General features: G+C 44.3%; 1 protein-coding gene across 1 annotated transcript; it reads left to right on the top strand.

Annotated features, from left to right (window-relative positions):
• The first annotated feature begins 86 nt into the window (after positions 1-86).
• Positions 87-17,325, top strand: WDR82 (WD repeat domain 82). Its single transcript, XM_066195621.1, has 9 exons — positions 87-465; positions 5,198-5,295; positions 8,143-8,209; positions 8,394-8,493; positions 10,505-10,621; positions 11,360-11,515; positions 11,640-11,709; positions 13,517-13,659; positions 13,838-17,325. The coding sequence occupies exons 1-9, from the start codon at positions 305-307 to the stop codon at positions 13,865-13,867; spliced, it is 942 nt and encodes a 313-aa protein (XP_066051718.1). The 5' UTR covers positions 87-304; the 3' UTR covers positions 13,868-17,325.
• Positions 17,326-17,630: the final 305 nt, after the last annotated feature.

The raw sequence follows: 17,630 nt of genomic DNA, 5'->3' as shown, positions 1-17,630 counted from the left end.
CACCCCGCCCTCCCCCGTCCCGGCAGCCCGTGCGCGCGTCCCCTCACCGCTCCCCCCGTTCCCAGGGTGCCCCGCGCGGCCCCGCCGGAGCCGCAAGATGGCGGACACAATGAGGGGGAGCCGCCTCTCCGCGGCCTGACCGCGCCGAGCCCGCCGAGCCCGCCGCCCTCCGCCGCCCCGGCCGGCCCCTCGCCGCCCCGCACCGCCCCGCCCCACCCGGCTCGGCCGTTCCCGCCGCCGCCCGGAGCCCCGCCCGGCTGCCCCCAGCGCCGCCGCCCTCGCTCGGCGCGGCCCGGCGGGCGGGATGAAGCTGACGGACAACGTGCTGCGGAGCTTCCGCGTGGCCAAGGTCTTCCGCGAGAACTCGGACAAGATCAACTGCTTCGACTTCAGCCCCAACGGCGAGACTGTCATTTCCAGCAGCGACGACGACTCCATCGTTCTCTATGACTGTCAGGAGGGCAAGTGAGTGGCGGGGCTGGCGCTGCGGCCTTGGGGCTCTGGGGCGGTGTCTGGGGCACGGGGCTGTGAAGGGCTCTTGAGGACAAGCCGTGCCCACAGATCTGGCCGGCGAGCTTTAACTTGAGCTGCTCTCCTGTTGTTTTTTAGCACAGGCTTGTGAGTAGAATCCCAGCGGCAGGGATGGCAGCAGCGCGGGTTTGCCTGCTCTGCGGGTGTACTTGTTACCTTTGTAGGCTGGAAACTGGTGATAATTTCCTAAGTGTAAGCTCTCTCTGAGAGCTAAACAGTTGCAAAGCCTAAAGGGTTCACTCTGGTCACATTTCCAGGTCTCAGGATTGCTGAAACTGACTTCTCGGGCTTCCCTGGGCTCAAGTGTCGCTGATGAATGGAGAAGTGGTTGTTGTGAGCGATGTGCAGATGTGTCCGTTTAACGCGTCATTTGAGTGTAACTTCTTGGCTAAATGCCTTAGGCCAAAAGGTGCAGATGGTGTGGCGTGTATCGCTATAGCTTCTAAAAACTTGACGGTGTTTTCCATAAAACCCAGTTCCTAAGCGGTGTATCGGATCTGCAGGCAGACGTGGTCCTCTGTTTTAAATCATTTTCTCTAGTTGTGTCCTTGTGTGTAGAGCACAGCTAAACCACGTGTGGTTTGCCTGTGTCTTCAATCACTGTCTTAGTTCAGACATAATCGGTTAAGGTGGTGATTGGCTTCTCTTACCTAGGGGTGATGAGTTGAGGGTGTGTTTCTGTTTCTCATTTAACTGTCTGGTTTTATATTTCTTCTGCCATCGATCACACGGTGCTCATCTTGCTTTTTGGATAAACTCCCAGAAATTTGCAGAGCACTCGAGATCTGGTGCTCCTGTTCAGAAGATGGACACCTGCCCCAAGGGCGTTTGTAGTCTATGAGATTTGGAACAGTTTGAGCCAAATGGTGTCACCATGACATTAAAATCTTTCTCCGTACCTGTGTGTGTATTTGTCTGCTTTAAATTCCTTCAGATTTTAAGTTTTACGTGTGCTTATCGGTGTAGAGATGTAGTTCTGAGGTTGTTGGTTGTTTTTGGGTTTTTCGTAAAGTCAGGATTGGGTGACGTCCACACGGAAAGTGGAAGTAAAACAAGTGTGTGTATTACAGGGAATAAAACGGACAGGGCAATGTGGGAATGAGAAAGAAATGGCTTGGGAGTGTCAAGACAGAGGTATATCAGTGTTGTCTTTATTTTCTAGTAAACCAGGTATTCCTAACCCTCCTTTCAAGGACATCACACTTGCTGGGAGGAAAGATTGCCTCCTGCATATTCTCTTAGTTTTGTGGCACACCTATTACGTGTTACTCTAGACTTCTGTGTAGTTGGATTGCTTTACACATTGAAGTTGTTGGTGTTCCCCATCTGCTAGAGTGAGCTCTGACGTGAAAATATTTAACTTTTATTTATGTAAGCACAGGTAATTCTGTACAAATGGAGTGTGCCATGGATTGTATCCCAGATCTTAATTAGATACAGTAGGAGCAGGGCTGAGTGATGTTAATGCAGATGGTATTGATTGCTCGTCCCCTTTCAGACTTGTAAGGAATAGTGTGGTGGGTTGGGAGGCATTTGGCCCTTTCATTCCAATCTCCATCTAATCCTGAAGTGCTTTATATAGTCAGAGGGTTTCCTTTAATAAAGTGTAGATCAGTGGTCCTCAACTGCAGTGCTGCAGGGCAGTGAGAGTAGTTTCAAGGTAACTTCTGTGTCAGTTCTCTAGTGGTTATAACATTTTAAAATTATTTGAAAGCTTTTTATGCACTATCAACTGGCTTTAAAGTGTAGCTGTGATTTTTTAGGGGTAGCTAGGGATGCAGAACACACTTTTTCTCTAACCTGGAAAGTTTTGCTTTGAATTACTTTTTCACTGGAAATTCATGTGAAGATGATATTTCAGGTCTCTGAGTAATCATTGTTGCGGCAGTTTCAGGCTTCTAGTTGGTTTATTTTTTCTTATAAATCCCAATTTCAAGAGCCTGGAACTCTCACCTGCTCAGATATAATGGCCAGGAGGAAATTAAGTGCCCTGCTTACTGGGGTTCAATGTAGGATACCCTGCTTCATCAAATGGCCTGAGAATTAATCCCTTTCCCTGTGTAAAAACGGGAAAATTTGGTGTCCTCTGTTAATGAGCAGTTCTGCTGGTAGAAATGCAGCTGTTGGATTGGAGTATCAATCAAACAGCTGCAGCTGAGGAGTATCCTCACCTGGTTTGGTTTGTTTTCCACACCAAAATGAGTTGTACAGCTCTCTGAGAGTATGTCCAACCCCATCTTGGTGATCTTCAGCTTCTGACAGTGTCAGGACAGTTGGAGCAGCGCTGTGTGGCCAAGGGCTGACAGGACGAGATTATCTGCTTATCAGATTGTTCTGGGTTTAGGCAGCTGACATGAGCATCCAGTAGTTTTGGTCCCCATATTCCACTTCTATTTCTAAGTGTGAAAACTACTAAATTATTACTAAATTTTTAACCCATCCTGCAGCACCCAATCCCTCCACAGTAGGCTGGCTCAGAAGCATAGCTGGGAGACTCAGTGGAGTCTGTTTGGACTTAAGGAAGGATTGTGGTACAATTGTGTGTTGGGATGTACAGCAATCCCTGGGGCTGGGAACAGCCTGGCTGCACACTGGTGAGCCTGCTATGGTAGAATGGTGCTCTAGTAAAGGTTTTGCTTGTATTTTAGTGTATACCAGTTGTGTGTTACTGATAGAAATAAAGTGATGGATCTGGACTCCTGCTTAGTTGTGGTGTTTGCTGGGCCCATCCATGTCACTGGTTGTGGGTGATGTTTAACCCACAGCAGCAGTGATTCAAACCAAGGCTGGGATGATACTACAAACCTTGCCTGTGTTTTATTTCATCTTTGTAGCAGATTTGACTGAGGTCTTGTATCTTTCTTTGTCAATATTTCTTTGTTTGTAGGTGGGCTGGATATATTGGCCTTGACCTTGGAATTGTTTAGTGATTGTGATTTGTTGTTAAATAGTTTCCTTGTTTGTGTTTAAAATAGTTGAGTGGCAACAGGTCTTATGTGCAGTGACACGCTTCTGTTTGTATAGGTTTAGAAAACTTCACCTTTTGTAGAACACAGAACTCTTTTTCCTTCTTTTTGGTAAATGTGCTTTTTTTCTGTCTGTTGATCTTGATTGTCTCCGTCTATATTAATTTATTCTAAATAGACCTTCTAAGGTTTAAACTTGTAATAGAAAAGGAAAAACCAAACTAGGAGAATATATTTTGAGATTGGGGTTTTTTACTTGGTTTGTTGTTGGGTTTTATTCCCACCAGATTGGTCAACAGCATAGCTGAGGTAACTTCAGAAAGCAGTGTGGGGAAGTATATCATGCATAATGTTAGCATGTCAGAATTTAAATTAGGTGTGTTTTTTTCAGTGTGTGGCATGTTTGGATCTGAAGAACGATTTTAAAAACTGCTGGAGGAACTGGGGAAGAATCAGTTGAGATTTGGTGTGTGGCTTTTCACTGCACTTGCTGTGTTGGCTTTCACTTCATGGGAATTTGTCCCCAGCAGTTTGTTTGAAGGCAAAGCCCTGTGGCTTCTGCTGCTTGAGAGTTGATATTTAGGAATGTATGTCTGGGGTTTTTTTCTGATATGAAAAGTCTCCGACTTGTGCTCTGGTTTGGGTGTGTCAGGTTGAGGCTAATGAAGAAAGGAAGAAGTCCAGCATAATAAGAATGTCTTGTCTGAGGGTGTAGTCTGACAAACTTTTCTCTTGGCAGCAGTATTGGTTTCGACTGCTCCTGCTGTTTGTTTCCGTTCCCATGCTGTTGTCTTTGGTTGTGTGGGTAAAATATTTTGTGGGCCTGTGTAATAACCAGAGTTATGAATTTCTGGATTAAAAATAACTCCTGGAAGAGATGGTATTTCTGGTGTTGATCAGTACCCTTGCTGGTCCACTGCCCAGCTCTGAAACCTTTGTGCTCCCTCAGTTGGGGATGAAAGGGGAAGGAGGGTGGTGGAGACCTTGCAGTGCTCAAACAGGCACCACTGCTGTGAAATACCTTTATTAGCCAGCTGCTTCTAAGCTTACTCTGCAGTTTGAATTTCTAGTACTGCAGTGTGTTGCCTACTTACCAGACCCCAAAAAACCCAGTTCTGTAGGCTGTGTTCACTCTCACCAGAGTGTTTTTCATTCTGTTGCAAAATGTTAAATTTGAGTTTCCTGCCTTACAGTTGGACACAAGCATAATTCTGCAGTGATTTGGAAAAGTCCCTGTGCTGCTATGTCTGTTAGAGATGACTGGTGTATGGGTGTGTTTGGGTTCATACCCCGTGAACGAGACACCCTGTTCTAGGTTTTGAAGTAACAAAGACAAATTATACTCAATCTAAAATAAGCAGCAGATGAATGGGAGATTTGAATGGCCAAGGGCACAGTAAGGCAGTGCTGCTTGCTGTGCTCACTATGTTAGCTCCTCCTTTTCTTTTTGCAGTGGACGTCATAGGAAAAGGAATTTTTGGAGGAGACGTGCATTTTGCCAGTGTTAGAGAGAACTCCTCAAGCCTAGGGATAGTCTTGTTTGAAAATCAAATACAAAGGCTTTTCTTTCTTTGTATAAAAGCATCTCACTTCTTGAAACAATGATGTAATGCCTTAGTGGGAACAGGCCTTGTTGATAGGAGTTTTGTTTTGAGATTTTTGTTGCAGAGAGTGCAATTATTTCTGCTTCCTCCCGACAGACCAAAGAGGACCCTGTACAGTAAGAAGTATGGAGTGGACCTCATCAGATACACACATGCTGCCAACACTGTCGTGTACAGCTCCAACAAAATAGATGGTAAGTGATCCACTGGAGTGGAGCATATGAATCTCCTTACACTACGTCTGGATAATTAGTGCTAAAGATTTGGGAAAAAGGTATAACAACTCTTTAGTGTTGAACTCTGTCAGAGGTGGGAACACACTCTGTCAGTGTCCAACACTAATGCACAGCTTGGTGCTAATCCCTTGAGCCTCTTTACATGTTTTGTTCATTGCTGCAATAACTGAGGGGTTAAACATTGCGAGGGAGATAAAACCTGGGTTCTTCATTGTGCTGTTCAGTTGGTGTTGATATCAGTGCTGTCATCAGCCTCTGCACCTTCATTTCGTACTTGTGAGTGAGGTAGGAGGAGCAGCTGGGCCAAATGCCGTAGCTCTGTCTGGTACACGCAGCTCAGCTGTAGAGGAAGGGAGGGCAGGAGCTTCAGGTAACTCAGTAGATCACCAGCCAAGCCTGGAGGAGATCACAGAGCTCAGTCTTGGTTTTGTTTGTTGCTGTCAGTGTCTAAGAATTTTGCAGTGACCAAGTCTCTTAGCACAGCTTTACAAGCGGATTTTAACATTGTACTTGTAGACTCATCATTTCCGTAGGAGAGGTTTTGGTTGGGTTTTTCCCTTTACAGAGATGAAAATAGTAGAGATGCTGGTGCCTTGTGATGTGTGCTGGGCTTCTAAAGGAATTGCAAAGGCTGTGAGTTTAGAGAAGATGGAAGTTAAGAGTTAGGAAGTCAGGTTAAACTAGAACAAGCTGGGTGTGAAACTAGAGGAACAAGGAAGTCTCTGTCAGAATTGGATTTAATGGTGTAAAAGGATTAAAAGTGTCACAGGAAGCACATGCCTTTCTGCTCTGTTTCAGAACCTTATTTTTTTAATGATATTATTACTATATGTCATATTTTTTATTTGGCTGTTATTTATTTTACAATAACTAACACTCTAATGAAACATTTTAATGCCATTTTGAGTACTGAGGTTTTGTTTATAAGCACTGGTAAGACTTAAGTCTTCCTGCCTCAGGGTAGCATTATGCTGAACACTTAATTAGAAGAAAAGAAAGAGAGACAATGTGAGAATGCTTGTTGCTGTTACAGATTGTAACCTTAATAAAACCAACAGTGTGTTCTTTAGGAGTCCAGGTACTCTGTAGTCCCTAATGCACGTGGTCATGGGCAAGGTGCATTGTATTAACCTGTTTTGCAGGTATTGGGAGGGAAAATTACGTCAGGAATATGCTATAGGAATGCTGGTGCTTGTTTCCAAGCATTTTTTTCTGTTGAATTGCTACCAATCTACTTGTGAAGATTTCCTCAAGACCTCTGGACTTGTTTCCTGCTGCCTGATTCCAGGCTGAGGTAGTAGTTTGTACAGTTTGAGGGTCTATGATACCACCCGGTACAGGAGATAACTGTACAGGCCACTGCCTTGCCTGGGACAGAGCACTGCCAGCAGTGAGGATCAGAAAGGAGCACAATTCCCCAGGGCTTCCTCTGTAGCAAAGGAGGATGGAATTCTGCATGGATACTTCAGAGATCAGGTAATGAGAGTTCTTGCAGGAAAAACCAGAGATGAGCCTTAATGGCAAGTTTGAAACATGTTAGTTTTATCCATTATGGGATATGACACTGGTGTTAGGGATTTATGTTTTGGATAATCACCTCAGATCACTTAGCGCCTTTCAGACCTATCTGTCACCAGTACCACATTTCCAGCTTGTTCAATCAGTTTCAGTTTACTCCTCAAATAGTGGAGGGTGGTTTTGACCTCTGATCTCAGCTTGATGAGCAACTTCAGGCAAGAATGAGAACTTGATAATTTTTTCACAGATAGAAACTTTTGCTGAATGAGCCTTTCCAGACATTCTGAACACAGTAGCCCCTCTGACTGTCAAAATGCCCAGTACATGTAGCATCCTCTTTCCACATGTTCTTCTGAGTCAAAAGTAAAAATGTCCCTGACCCTCAGCAGGACTTGTTGTTCCAGCAGTACAGAGTCTGCACATAAAGATTAAAAAGTGGCTTCTGTCTTTTAATAATTGTTTCCTCTTAGGATTTCTTTTAATTTTGGGGAGGAGGTCTCAACAGCATCTTCCAGAATTGTGGGCTACTCTTGGTGTGTTCACCTATACTCAGGATTGAATTGGCACTTGAGAAATGTTGTACTGCTGCTCTCATCTATTTGATTTATGTTTAAACTTGCTTGAAGTGCACTAAGCTTTGGTTTACTCTGTCCTCTTCTTAGAGCTTAGCTGCTGTAAGTGCAGAGAAAGTGTGAAGCTGTCCATTGTCAGGTTAAACAAAAAGAAAAGAGATTTGCTAATTTTTAAGGGTCTTTTCCTGGCTTTGAAGTTACTGGTTTTATCTTTAGCTGAGTGCCAGAATTTGTACATTTCCTGTGTGTACTGCTAGTTGGAGATTTGTTTGCTGAATGTGTATGTAGGAAAGAGAGCAAGATTTGTGCTGCAAAGGGATACAAAGTGGTAACATCAACTCTGTAAATTTGATACTCTCCATTTGGTGAGAGTGGTGGAATAAAACCTGCTGCTACTTAAATTTTAGCACCTTTGAAATTACCTTGCATAAATCACATGACAGTTGTTTTTAAAATGTAACATGGCTTCACACTAGGGGAAGTATCTTTTCCTGTTGCCTAATTTTCAGTTCTGCTTAAGAACTGAGTTGGTTGATGTCTGTTTCTAACTTGAGTCTCTTTCAAAATCTTACTTGAAATTAAATGACCCGACTTAAGCACTGTGGTGAGATTACAATTACTATTACTTGCTCTGGGGAGCAAGTTACTATGTGATCACTTTCAGACAACCTCGGGCTGGTGGTATAATAAAGCTTGTGGTTTGTTTATGTTTCAGACACAATCCGATACCTCTCCCTGCATGACAACAAATATATCCGGTATTTCCCAGGGCACACAAAAAGGTGAGGTGTGGGTTGGGGACAGGAAAGGAGAAATTGAAATAAGAATGGTAATGGGCTTGAGTTCCATTACACTTGGTTCATGCTGCTTTTTGCTTTGTTGAGTTATGGGTTTGTACACAACTGTTGGGGTGGGTGTCGCTCCATTCACGTTGGTTTGTCTCTGATGTGTGTTTCTGTATTGCAGAGTGGTTGCTCTTTCAATGTCTCCAGTGGATGATACCTTTATTTCTGGATCTCTGGATAAAACTATTCGACTTTGGGATCTCCGCTCTCCAAATTGCCAGGTAGGTTATAAAATGGATGTGCACAATGTGTTGAATTTTCAGTTGGAAGGATAAAAAATGGATGTGTGTTTGTAACAAACTAAAAATACTGCCAGAAATGTGTGCTGCTGATTTAGTGTTGACACATTCCTGAAGGAGCCTGGATCAGGAATCTCTGTGCAGTGTGTGTGTGTCACATTGTGTAACACCACTTGCTCTCACCTGTGTGTCTGCTGGAGAGGCACTGGGGAGGGTAAGAAGTAACACCCACAGCTGATGAAACAGGAGAAGGGCTGGGTGTCATCAGCTTGTTCGTCAGGCTGCTACCTTATGCAGAGGGTGTTCTCTCAGAGCTGGCATCCCTCCTGTGTTGCGAATTCATCCTGAGTGTTTGTAGAGTGTGTCTAAAATTGGTGTCTTGATGCAATTAAATTTCATGAAGAAACTGGTGATCTAAAGTAGCACAGCAGCCATATGGTCTGCCAGTTCCTTGCATCACCTCTGTTGTTCATCAGAACTGCTTGTGAGCAGATTTGACTTGATAGCAAGACAGAACCCTATTTGTTTTTGTTTACTTATTTTGCTGGAATGCTTTACTTTTTTGAGTGGGAGCAGGCTTGTAAGGGCTGAGAAAAATACAAAAAACTGGCAGTAGTGGCAGGAATGAAAGATTGGAAGTAGAATCTCTACCTTTAGTTGTCTTGAGTTATTTTGTCCTGGTATCTGGATACACAGTGTTGTGCTCTCATATTTCTTCATCTCTCCGGGACCATTTTGTTAATGAGAGAGGGCTCTTTGCTCATTCCAGATGATGGAACTATAAATGAAAGAGAAAGAAAAAAAGTTTTATTTCTTACAAAATGTTTTTATTGTTCTTCAAACCAAGCCTTTTCTGGCAGATCTTAATTCTGCTTCTTCGGGGGGAGTATGCCTTTAACTACAGTGTGTAGGTTTCCCTTGGGATGAATCTCCACCTCCAAGTTGCTGCAGATCAGATAGGGTTGTAAGTGCAGTAGCAATTCTATGATTTATGCTAATGCCTGAACGTGTAAGAACAGTAAAACTGGGATTTGTAACTGGAAGCTGCATCCAGCCAAGTTTGGGAAACAGGTTGAGGAGGTGTTACTTGTAATTTTCAGTTGGTCCGTGAGATGGCAGCCACAGTGCCTGGAAATACTCCCAGGAAACCAGGGCTGGCCCACTCACCACGGCCCTGAGCATTGGCTGAGCTCACTGCCTTACCTTCAGGGACCACAGGGAAAACTGACCTGTGAGGGAAAGAAGAGAAGTAGTAAAATCTCTAGACTTTATCTAGAGAGGAATGCAGAAAGAAGGAAAATGCAGAAACTTGTTTAATCTGTTACAGATTTAATCAAAAATGTGTTTATGTGCATACATTGAATAAAAATGTTTGATTAACATACACCGACTCCTAGTCAGGATACAGAAAATTACATATTTTGTTGGCTTTCACCAAATATTCTCAAGTGTTTTCTACTATGTGACTTAAGAAAAACGTAACTTTAAAAATAAGCACTTGTAGTTACCTGTCAATTTTAATATGTAAGATCTGTTGGCTTCCAGCAGGTATGAAGTTTCATTAAACAGGCATGTAAAGCTCAGCAGTGATATTCCCTTGCTTTCAAAGTACTTTTTTTCCCCTCTTGTGCAGCCATAAGTGGTAGAGCATTGCTGTTGATCCCAGCAGTAGTGTTTTGTGGTGCTGCCTAGTATGGTTATTAACACATCCATATGAGCCTCCCTTCTCTGGGGACTTTTGGAGTGCATGACATCTTGAATGAGGTTTTGTTTTATTTTGGTGTAAACTTTGTCAGTGAAGCAAGTTGGAAGCTCTGTATGATGTGAAGTTGAGAAAGCTGAGTTCTGAACCTTTGTAAAACCTCAGTATTTACAACTGAAATCAATTTATTCCACCCCTAGTGCACTGTCCTGCTCACAGTGGACTCAGAGGGTGGTGGTAGAAATGGGAGCATCAGTCTTGGAAAATAATTCTGGCTATTTCTATTTCTAGGGTTTAATGCATCTCCAAGGGAAGCCAGTGTGTTCTTTTGACCCAGAAGGGTTGATTTTTGCTGCTGGAGTCAATTCTGAAATGGTGAAACTTTATGATCTCCGTTCTTTTGACAAGGTGAGGTACCCTTCTTACAGCTTTTACCTTGGAAGAAGTAATCTAAACTCAGTGCTCAGAGGCTGGAGTTGTGTACTCGAGCTTACTGTCTGGGATGCCTCTGGCATCCAGAGAGTTCTCAGTAAGCACACATCTCGTGGACATAAAGAGATAAAAATCCTGAGGTACACTCATAACCAGTGTTAAAGTGGTAACTCCTGAACCTGCTCCAGATTCCAGTGTAGGTCTTTGTTGTGCGTTTTTGGCTTTCTTTCCTTGCTGCTTGTTCTGGAAGAACACTGGCAAAGTTGAGCCAGGACTGTCAGAAAGGATGGAAGTTTCAAAGGAAACTGTACTGATGTGGGCAGCTGAACTGAATAAGCACTGAGCATAGTTAGGTCCATATTTTTCAAAACTCAGATGAGCACTGGCTCAAACTCTTTCTCTAACTTCATTTAGCAGCCTTGTTTGAAAACTTATTCCTACCTTAATTTAATTTGTGCTGTTGATTGTGGTAGAGTATGAAACTGTTGGATTGAAACAGCCTATTGCACTCTTCTTTTGTTTTGGAAAGTGGATTCATATGTTGGAACTTACACATGCAGTGACATGTTTGCCTTGACACTGTCTTTCAGTATCTTAGGGCTAAGGATTTTCTTTTTTAAAAATCTGAAACGTCTTCCTGCGCTAAGGTTAAAACCAGATTCTTGTTAACAGCAGTGCGCAGTCTCCCTCACATTTCCCATCTGCTCTCTGCAGGGGCCGTTTGCCACATTTAAGATGCAATATGACCGGACGTGTGAGTGGACAGGCCTCAAGTTCAGCAACGACGGGAAACTCATCCTCATCTCGACCAACGGCGGCTTCATCCGGCTGATCGATGCCTTCAAAGGAGCTGTCCTGCACACCTTTGGGGTGAGCCTGCTGCCTGAGGGGCTTGCTGGAACACTTGGTGTTAGTTTGGGGAGCAGGTGCCCTTCGGTTGTGAGATTACTGTGGACACACTCTCTACTACATATTCTCCTGTTTTGTGCCATAGGGTTATAACAATAGTAAGGCTGTCACGCTGGAGGCATCATTCACACCAGACTCTCAGTTCATCATGATAGGTAAGATAATTCTTGGCAAGAATTTCAGTGCTCTGAAATTAGGCGTGTTGTGTAGGGCTAAAGCTGTGTCTGTTGGGAAACAGAATGTATTTAAATAATACAATGCAGCTGTAAGCTTTCTTTGCACTGACAATGTTCTGTTTTGTTAGATTGCTCAGTGTTCTCTAGACTGAAATACAAAAAAGCCTGCAAGAAGTCTTTTCTTTTCTTATATAAAGTGCTGTTCCAAAATAGATAAGAAACCAGGAAACTATTGTAGTGGGAAGACCAGTCACACAATTTGTTAGTGGTCCTCTCCCTGTGGCTAGGATGCCCTCGTGTGCTGCCTCACAGCCTTTTGTGGCTGAGTTGTGGCCATCCTGTTTCCTGATGAGCAAAGCACATGTTTGTGCTTGGGTGAGTGGTCTCATAGCTTGGTGCATTTGTACACCCCCAGGGGTGTTTTGCACTGGTGACATTCTGGGGCAGCTGCAGTTTGTTCATGTGGCTCTTGTAAATCCCCATGTCTGTGAAACAAGCTCTTAACCCTTGATAGAAGCCATAGGCATCAGCCTGGTGGCTCCCAGTGTATGATTCCCCTGGCCCTCTGCAAGATGGAGTGCTGAGGGAAGCAGGTGGCAAAAATCAGCTTGAAACTCCTTTCAAGCTTGGTGCTGCACCTTGGGCACCCAAGCAAAATGAGCAGTTCACCCAAGCAAAATGAGTCACCTGCTCCCCAACAGGACCTGTGGATACAAGTCAGATGAGTCTGTGTGGTGCTGCCCCTTCCTAGAACTTTATTTTTTGTTCTTATTTCTGAGGCTGATATATCAAGTGTGTTTAACTTTGTGGTAATTTGGTATCCAGATCCTCATTTTTTCTGTATGAGTAATGGTCTTGGCAAAACTTCTTTTCTTTTGTTCTGGCTGAGAACTTCCTGATTGCAGAGAAGAGGGGTGGGGTTTTTGTTTAGTTTGTCTCTGGAGAGCACTTTATTGCACATATTTACCTTCCTGTTGTGCTCATCCAAATTAAAACAGTAGTAGAAGTTTCAAACCACTTATTCCTGTTCAGTTTTTACATATGGTAAAGTTGCAACTTGTGCTTCTTAGTTTTTGGGTTTTTTTTTCCTGAAAGGCTACAGGCATACATAGAGAAGCAGAAGAAAATGCCTTGCATTTTTATTAGGAATCCTATTTGAAGTGAGTCTAAAGAAGAACTGAATTATAAAAATATAAAGTTCTCAGCCTCAGAGTTTGAAAAATGTCATTTTAAAGTGAAAAACTTGTCCCATTATAGTAATAATAAGTGGAGTGTAGATATCTTCAGGGGAGCTTCTGGTATTTGGCTTAGTGCATTGAAATCTGGCTACCTTCCATGGTAAAGGCCTAGGTTTGATTCTCGGCCCACTGAGTGAGACATTTACCTGTGTCTGAACTGAGAACTTGTGTGAACAATGACTCTTTCCCCAGCACTTGGCCTCTGCACGTTGGTGCATGTTGGCCAGGGTCTCTCCTCCACAGCTGGAGGTGTCAGCTCTCCTTTCCTACTGGGTAACAGTAGTTAACATCTTTGCCCGAATAGTGTTGCCCTGTTGTGTAGTTGAGTCTCTGCAGTGCAAAGGTGCAAACCTGCTGGTTGGATACAGGTGTTTTAACTCTATGATGTTTTGTACGTGCCCTTGTGACACTTGGAGAACCCTAAAGGTTGTGTTATGAGGTTGAGACCTGCCTGTTCCTAAAGTTCTGACAGAAAAAAATGTTCTTCCTTTCCTCTGCTGACCTCTGCAGTGCATCTTGCATATCTTGTTTTCCACTCCTACCTTCAGGTTCGGAGGATGGGAAGATCCATGTTTGGAATGGAGAAAGTGGGATGAAGGTGGCTGTCCTAGATGGAAAACACACAGGCCCTATAACCTGTCTGCAGTTCAATCCAAAATTCATGACTTTCGCTAGTGCATGTTCCAATATGGTAAGGAGTTGGGCTTTAAGTTCCTCTGAGCTCCATGAGGTGCTGACCCTTCCAGGGATTAATCTGAGAAGGCTCAGTGCTTCTCATGTGTGCTTGCAGAAGGTGGCAGCTCCTACAGGGTGTTGTAGGAGAGATTTGTGTTCTGCTATGAAAAGGTGTTTTCTTTCCTCCTCTGTAGGCCTTCTGGTTGCCAACTATCGACGATTAATTCCTACGCTGCAGCTGCTGTCGGATGGCTCCATACTGCTGACAGCAGCACGTCATTGCAAGCATAGTTTTGGAATTGCCTACGTCTCCTAGACTGTGTTCCTGTTCCTGCATTTTTTCCATGTCTTACCTTTATCTACAGCATTCCGTTGTGAGGACTGCTCCTCTTGGCCTCCTGGCACGCTCAAGAAGCAGCATGCTCCAAGTTCTAACTTCCAGTCCATGCCCACCAGGCTTTAGCCCAAGATGGAACTGACACAGTGTTAATTCTTAGAGCGGTGAAGTCTGTTTTATCTACAAAATGTTTGTGGCATTTTTTAAGGCTGTAATTATGTGTTTTCCTGCTGTAAATGCACAAGGCTATTGATGTTCCAATGTGGAACGTGCAGTTCCTTTCCATAAGTGCATGTTTTTAACGTCTGGGATCTCTGGTTTCACTGCAGTCCACAGATGCAAATACTTCTGTGCCAAATGTGAACACTTGACAGTTTTCAACGGCAGATGCTGGATTCTCTTGCAGTGGAACATGCACCAGAAGTGTGGGTAGCTGTGAATGTACCTCATACATCTTGTCATCCTTTTTTTTTTGGCAATTTAGTGTGCAACTGCACAGGTTTCATCCACTGTCAGAGGTTGCCAAAGCCTCCCTGCTGTTTGCTGTGTCAACATCGTGGAGGCGCAGACAGCACTGCTGAGGTCCGGCCAGTGTCCCGAGCAATAAAGGAGTCTGTCAGCAGGAGGACAGAGGAACCACCCCGAGACTGAAAGCACAGTCTGCCTGTGTATCTTATCTACCATTTTGGCTGATCTTACTTGTAAATATCATGGGGTGGGTGGGCAGTGGGAATGGGCCATATTTTTTTACTTTTAGATATAAAAGAATATGATGTGGGCCAGTAATGTGAGGTGTCTAGGCTGTTTACTTTGACTGATGCAGTTTTCCACTCCCTGGTCTGTAAATAAGCTCCATGAAATTCATCCCACACCAGGCTTAGGTCAGTATCCCTTTGTTGGTAAAACTGACATGTGGGTAGTCCATCACACAGTTTGTGTTTGTGTCCATCACACAGACCAGTACCAACTGGTCTGCAGGTTTCCAGTGATAGCTCCAAAAGAGCAATGCATTCTTTATCAGATGGTGTGTTCAGAAATTAATTTAAAAAATCTTAGGCATGACTGTGCTGACTCTGCTTTGCTGTGGCCCTGCTCCAAGGAATGCCCCTGCACAGAGATGGGGAAGGACATGCTCTCCTGCCTCAGGGGCCTGTAGCACAGAAAAGCTGGCAGGCTGGTTCAAGCCCAGTTCCAGTTTCTTTTTCCTGAAATACTGCTTCAATGGGATGCATCCACCAGCAAGCTGGGACTGGCCTGGCAAAAATGTAGTGTTCACTGTACTCTTGTCTTTCCAAACACACTTGGATTTGTGCTGGGTCACAGCTTGGGAACTCTGTTCTTTCCCTTGCCCAGTCACATGTGCTTCCCTGCTCATAAATACAAAAAGCTGGCAAAGTGACAAGACAGTAATGGGCACGTTCTTGCTGCTCTCCAATGCTATTTCATACTGGCAAACCGTGCTGGAGTGTTTTCCTTAGGTCAGTTGTCCTGATGTTCCCGTTACAGCAAAGTTCATCTCGGCTGTATACAGTTCACATCATGACTCCCTGGAAAAGTAAATGCCTTGTAGAACAGCTGTTTCTCTTTTGCTTTTTCTTGCCTTTCTTCCCCCCCTCCCAGTCCTTGTCCATGGAAAGGTGCTGTGCTAAGAGCTGGGGATGGGCACTAAGCATTTCTGTGCTGCTGGGTTTGGTTCAGGTGGCAGCGCTCGCCTGTGGCAGTGCAGGAGCACTGCCCACACGGGGCAGGCTCACACTGTGGTTTCCATCTGTGCTGCGGTTGTGGCTCTGCTGCTGCCACACGGGGCATTTCTAACCACACGTCTGCGATGTGAGTTTGCCATCCTCCAGCAGGGCGATGGATGCTTGCCCTCTGCCACACAGGCCTGCTGCTGGAGATGCAGATGAGAGGTTCATGCCACCCCTCTTCCTGTGCTGGCCCACCATTGCCTATAAATAAAACTGCCCCGTGCAAGGGGAGGTGGTTTTCTCAGGCCTCAGCCACTTTAACTCAGCAGTGTTGCATTTCAGGCTGCTTGGTGCTATTTTACCTTCGTTGGTATTTGCAGTGCTTTGTAAAATACAGATATTTGGGGTTTGTAGTGTGTTTTAACAGTCAAACTTCAGCGTCCAGTAGTAAATTATCTTTGAGGTTTTTCAAGTCTTTTGCCTGAGGAAGTGAACAGATAGCCTCTGGCCATATTCCTTGTTACTTCTCATTGGGAAGCATTTGGAAGTCTTTTATTCTATAAAAGCTCTTTGTTAATGTGATTTTGAGCACTTGTCTAGAGGTCATTGTTCAGCTCTCTTCTGCTTGCAGTGTTGTAAAACATGGTATGTTGTAGCATGGAATGGTGAAGGAAAAGGGAACCGGAGGAGTGAGTGGTTTAGGAGGATACACACACAAGCACATCAGTGGCTTTCTGGAGTGAAGAGGGATGTTCAGGCTCATGCACAACAGCGCTAGTTCTCCCTTCAGGGTGGCAGCTGAGTGCCTTCCCGGGGCCCACTGCCACCCATACAGGCAGAGACATCTCTGTTGATGTAGCATGGAGTGCTTTCCATCTGGCTTTAAAAGAGGGGAATGTGCCAAGTGTTGTCAGGGAACTTGAGGATTATGTGTTTCAGCCAGTTGGACAGGAAAGGTGAATAATAAAGCTTTTAGCTTTCAGCTTCTGCCTGCTTCTCGAAGAGTCTCAGGGCTGCAATTCCTGTATTTAGGGCTGCCAGCTAATGAGAAACAGATCTGATGAAAAACAGCTTTCCCAGGTCTGACAGAGTGGCCAAGCAGTAAACAGCATTCCCCCTCCAAATCTGACATGGCAATCCCCCCCGTGTTCTTTGGGATGAAGAAAAGACCTTTTTTAAAAACAAGGGGAAAATGAGACTCAAGAGCCCACCTGTAAGTAAGCAGTGTGGTGGCCGAGCACGTCTGCCTGTGTTGTAGGAGATTTCAGGTGTAATTCTCCAAGTCAGTCTTGAAAGATTTTTATTACTTCATTGAAGCTCCCAGGTCCTGGATTCGTGCCCCAATCCCTGCTTTGGAGGGTGCAGGAGCAATTGAGTGACAAACTTGGAAGCAGCAGGGCATCTTTTCCAATGCCTCTTGGCTGCATTAGCACTTTAAGAGACTTCACCTTGGTTTTGGGTCAGGGGCAGGAACCTGGTGAACCTTTCAGAAACTGGTCTCTGTGGTCGTGAGCTGCTATAGGGAGTTGGACTCCTCGATGGTATTTGCCAGTGAGTGTAAATACATAAAGTCAAATTATGCTTTGTCACAAAATACTACATATGTGGAGAATTCGATGTTGTGGCTGTGACCAATAAATATTTTGTAGAGAGACCACTCGAGTGCTGTAAATTCTGCATTTGTCCAGTGTGATACAACTTGCTGGTTTCTTAGAGGGGGAATGTTAAACTCATCCTTTTTTATTTTTTTTAAAATCTCCCTTTGTTTTGGAACATCAGAAATTCTGTAGTGGAAATCGTGATTCTTTGAAGTTACCCCTCCATAAATTGCCCATTTTAAGAGGTTTTTTTAACCTATGAATGTATCAGGATAGGGAAGCCTTGTGACAGCTACTTACGGAGCTATGGTGCCCTAGGTAAAGCGGTGTTCACAGCAGCCTGTGGTCTGGATGGAAGAGCTGA

The sequence above is a fragment of the Chamaea fasciata genome, unplaced genomic scaffold, assembly GCF_029207755.1.
Source record: "Chamaea fasciata isolate MVZ Bird 193981 ecotype frontalis unplaced genomic scaffold, bChaFas1.0.hap1 SCAF_13, whole genome shotgun sequence".
NCBI lineage: Eukaryota > Metazoa > Chordata > Aves > Passeriformes > Sylviidae > Chamaea > Chamaea fasciata.
This window is presented reverse-complemented; position numbering and strand designations above follow the sequence as displayed.

Bases quoted from the DNA above. Each gene is read 5' to 3' on its own strand.
- WDR82 (XM_066195621.1), top strand. From the start codon at position 305: ATGAAGCTGACGGACAACGTGCTGCGGAGCTTCCGCGTGGCCAAGGTC. The intron at 8,494-10,504 runs GTAGGTTATAAA...TTCTATTTCTAG, and splicing joins TCCGCTCTCCAAATTGCCAG to GGTTTAATGCATCTCCAAGG. The intron at 13,660-13,837 runs GTAAGGAGTTGG...CCTCCTCTGTAG, and splicing joins CTAGTGCATGTTCCAATATG to GCCTTCTGGTTGCCAACTAT.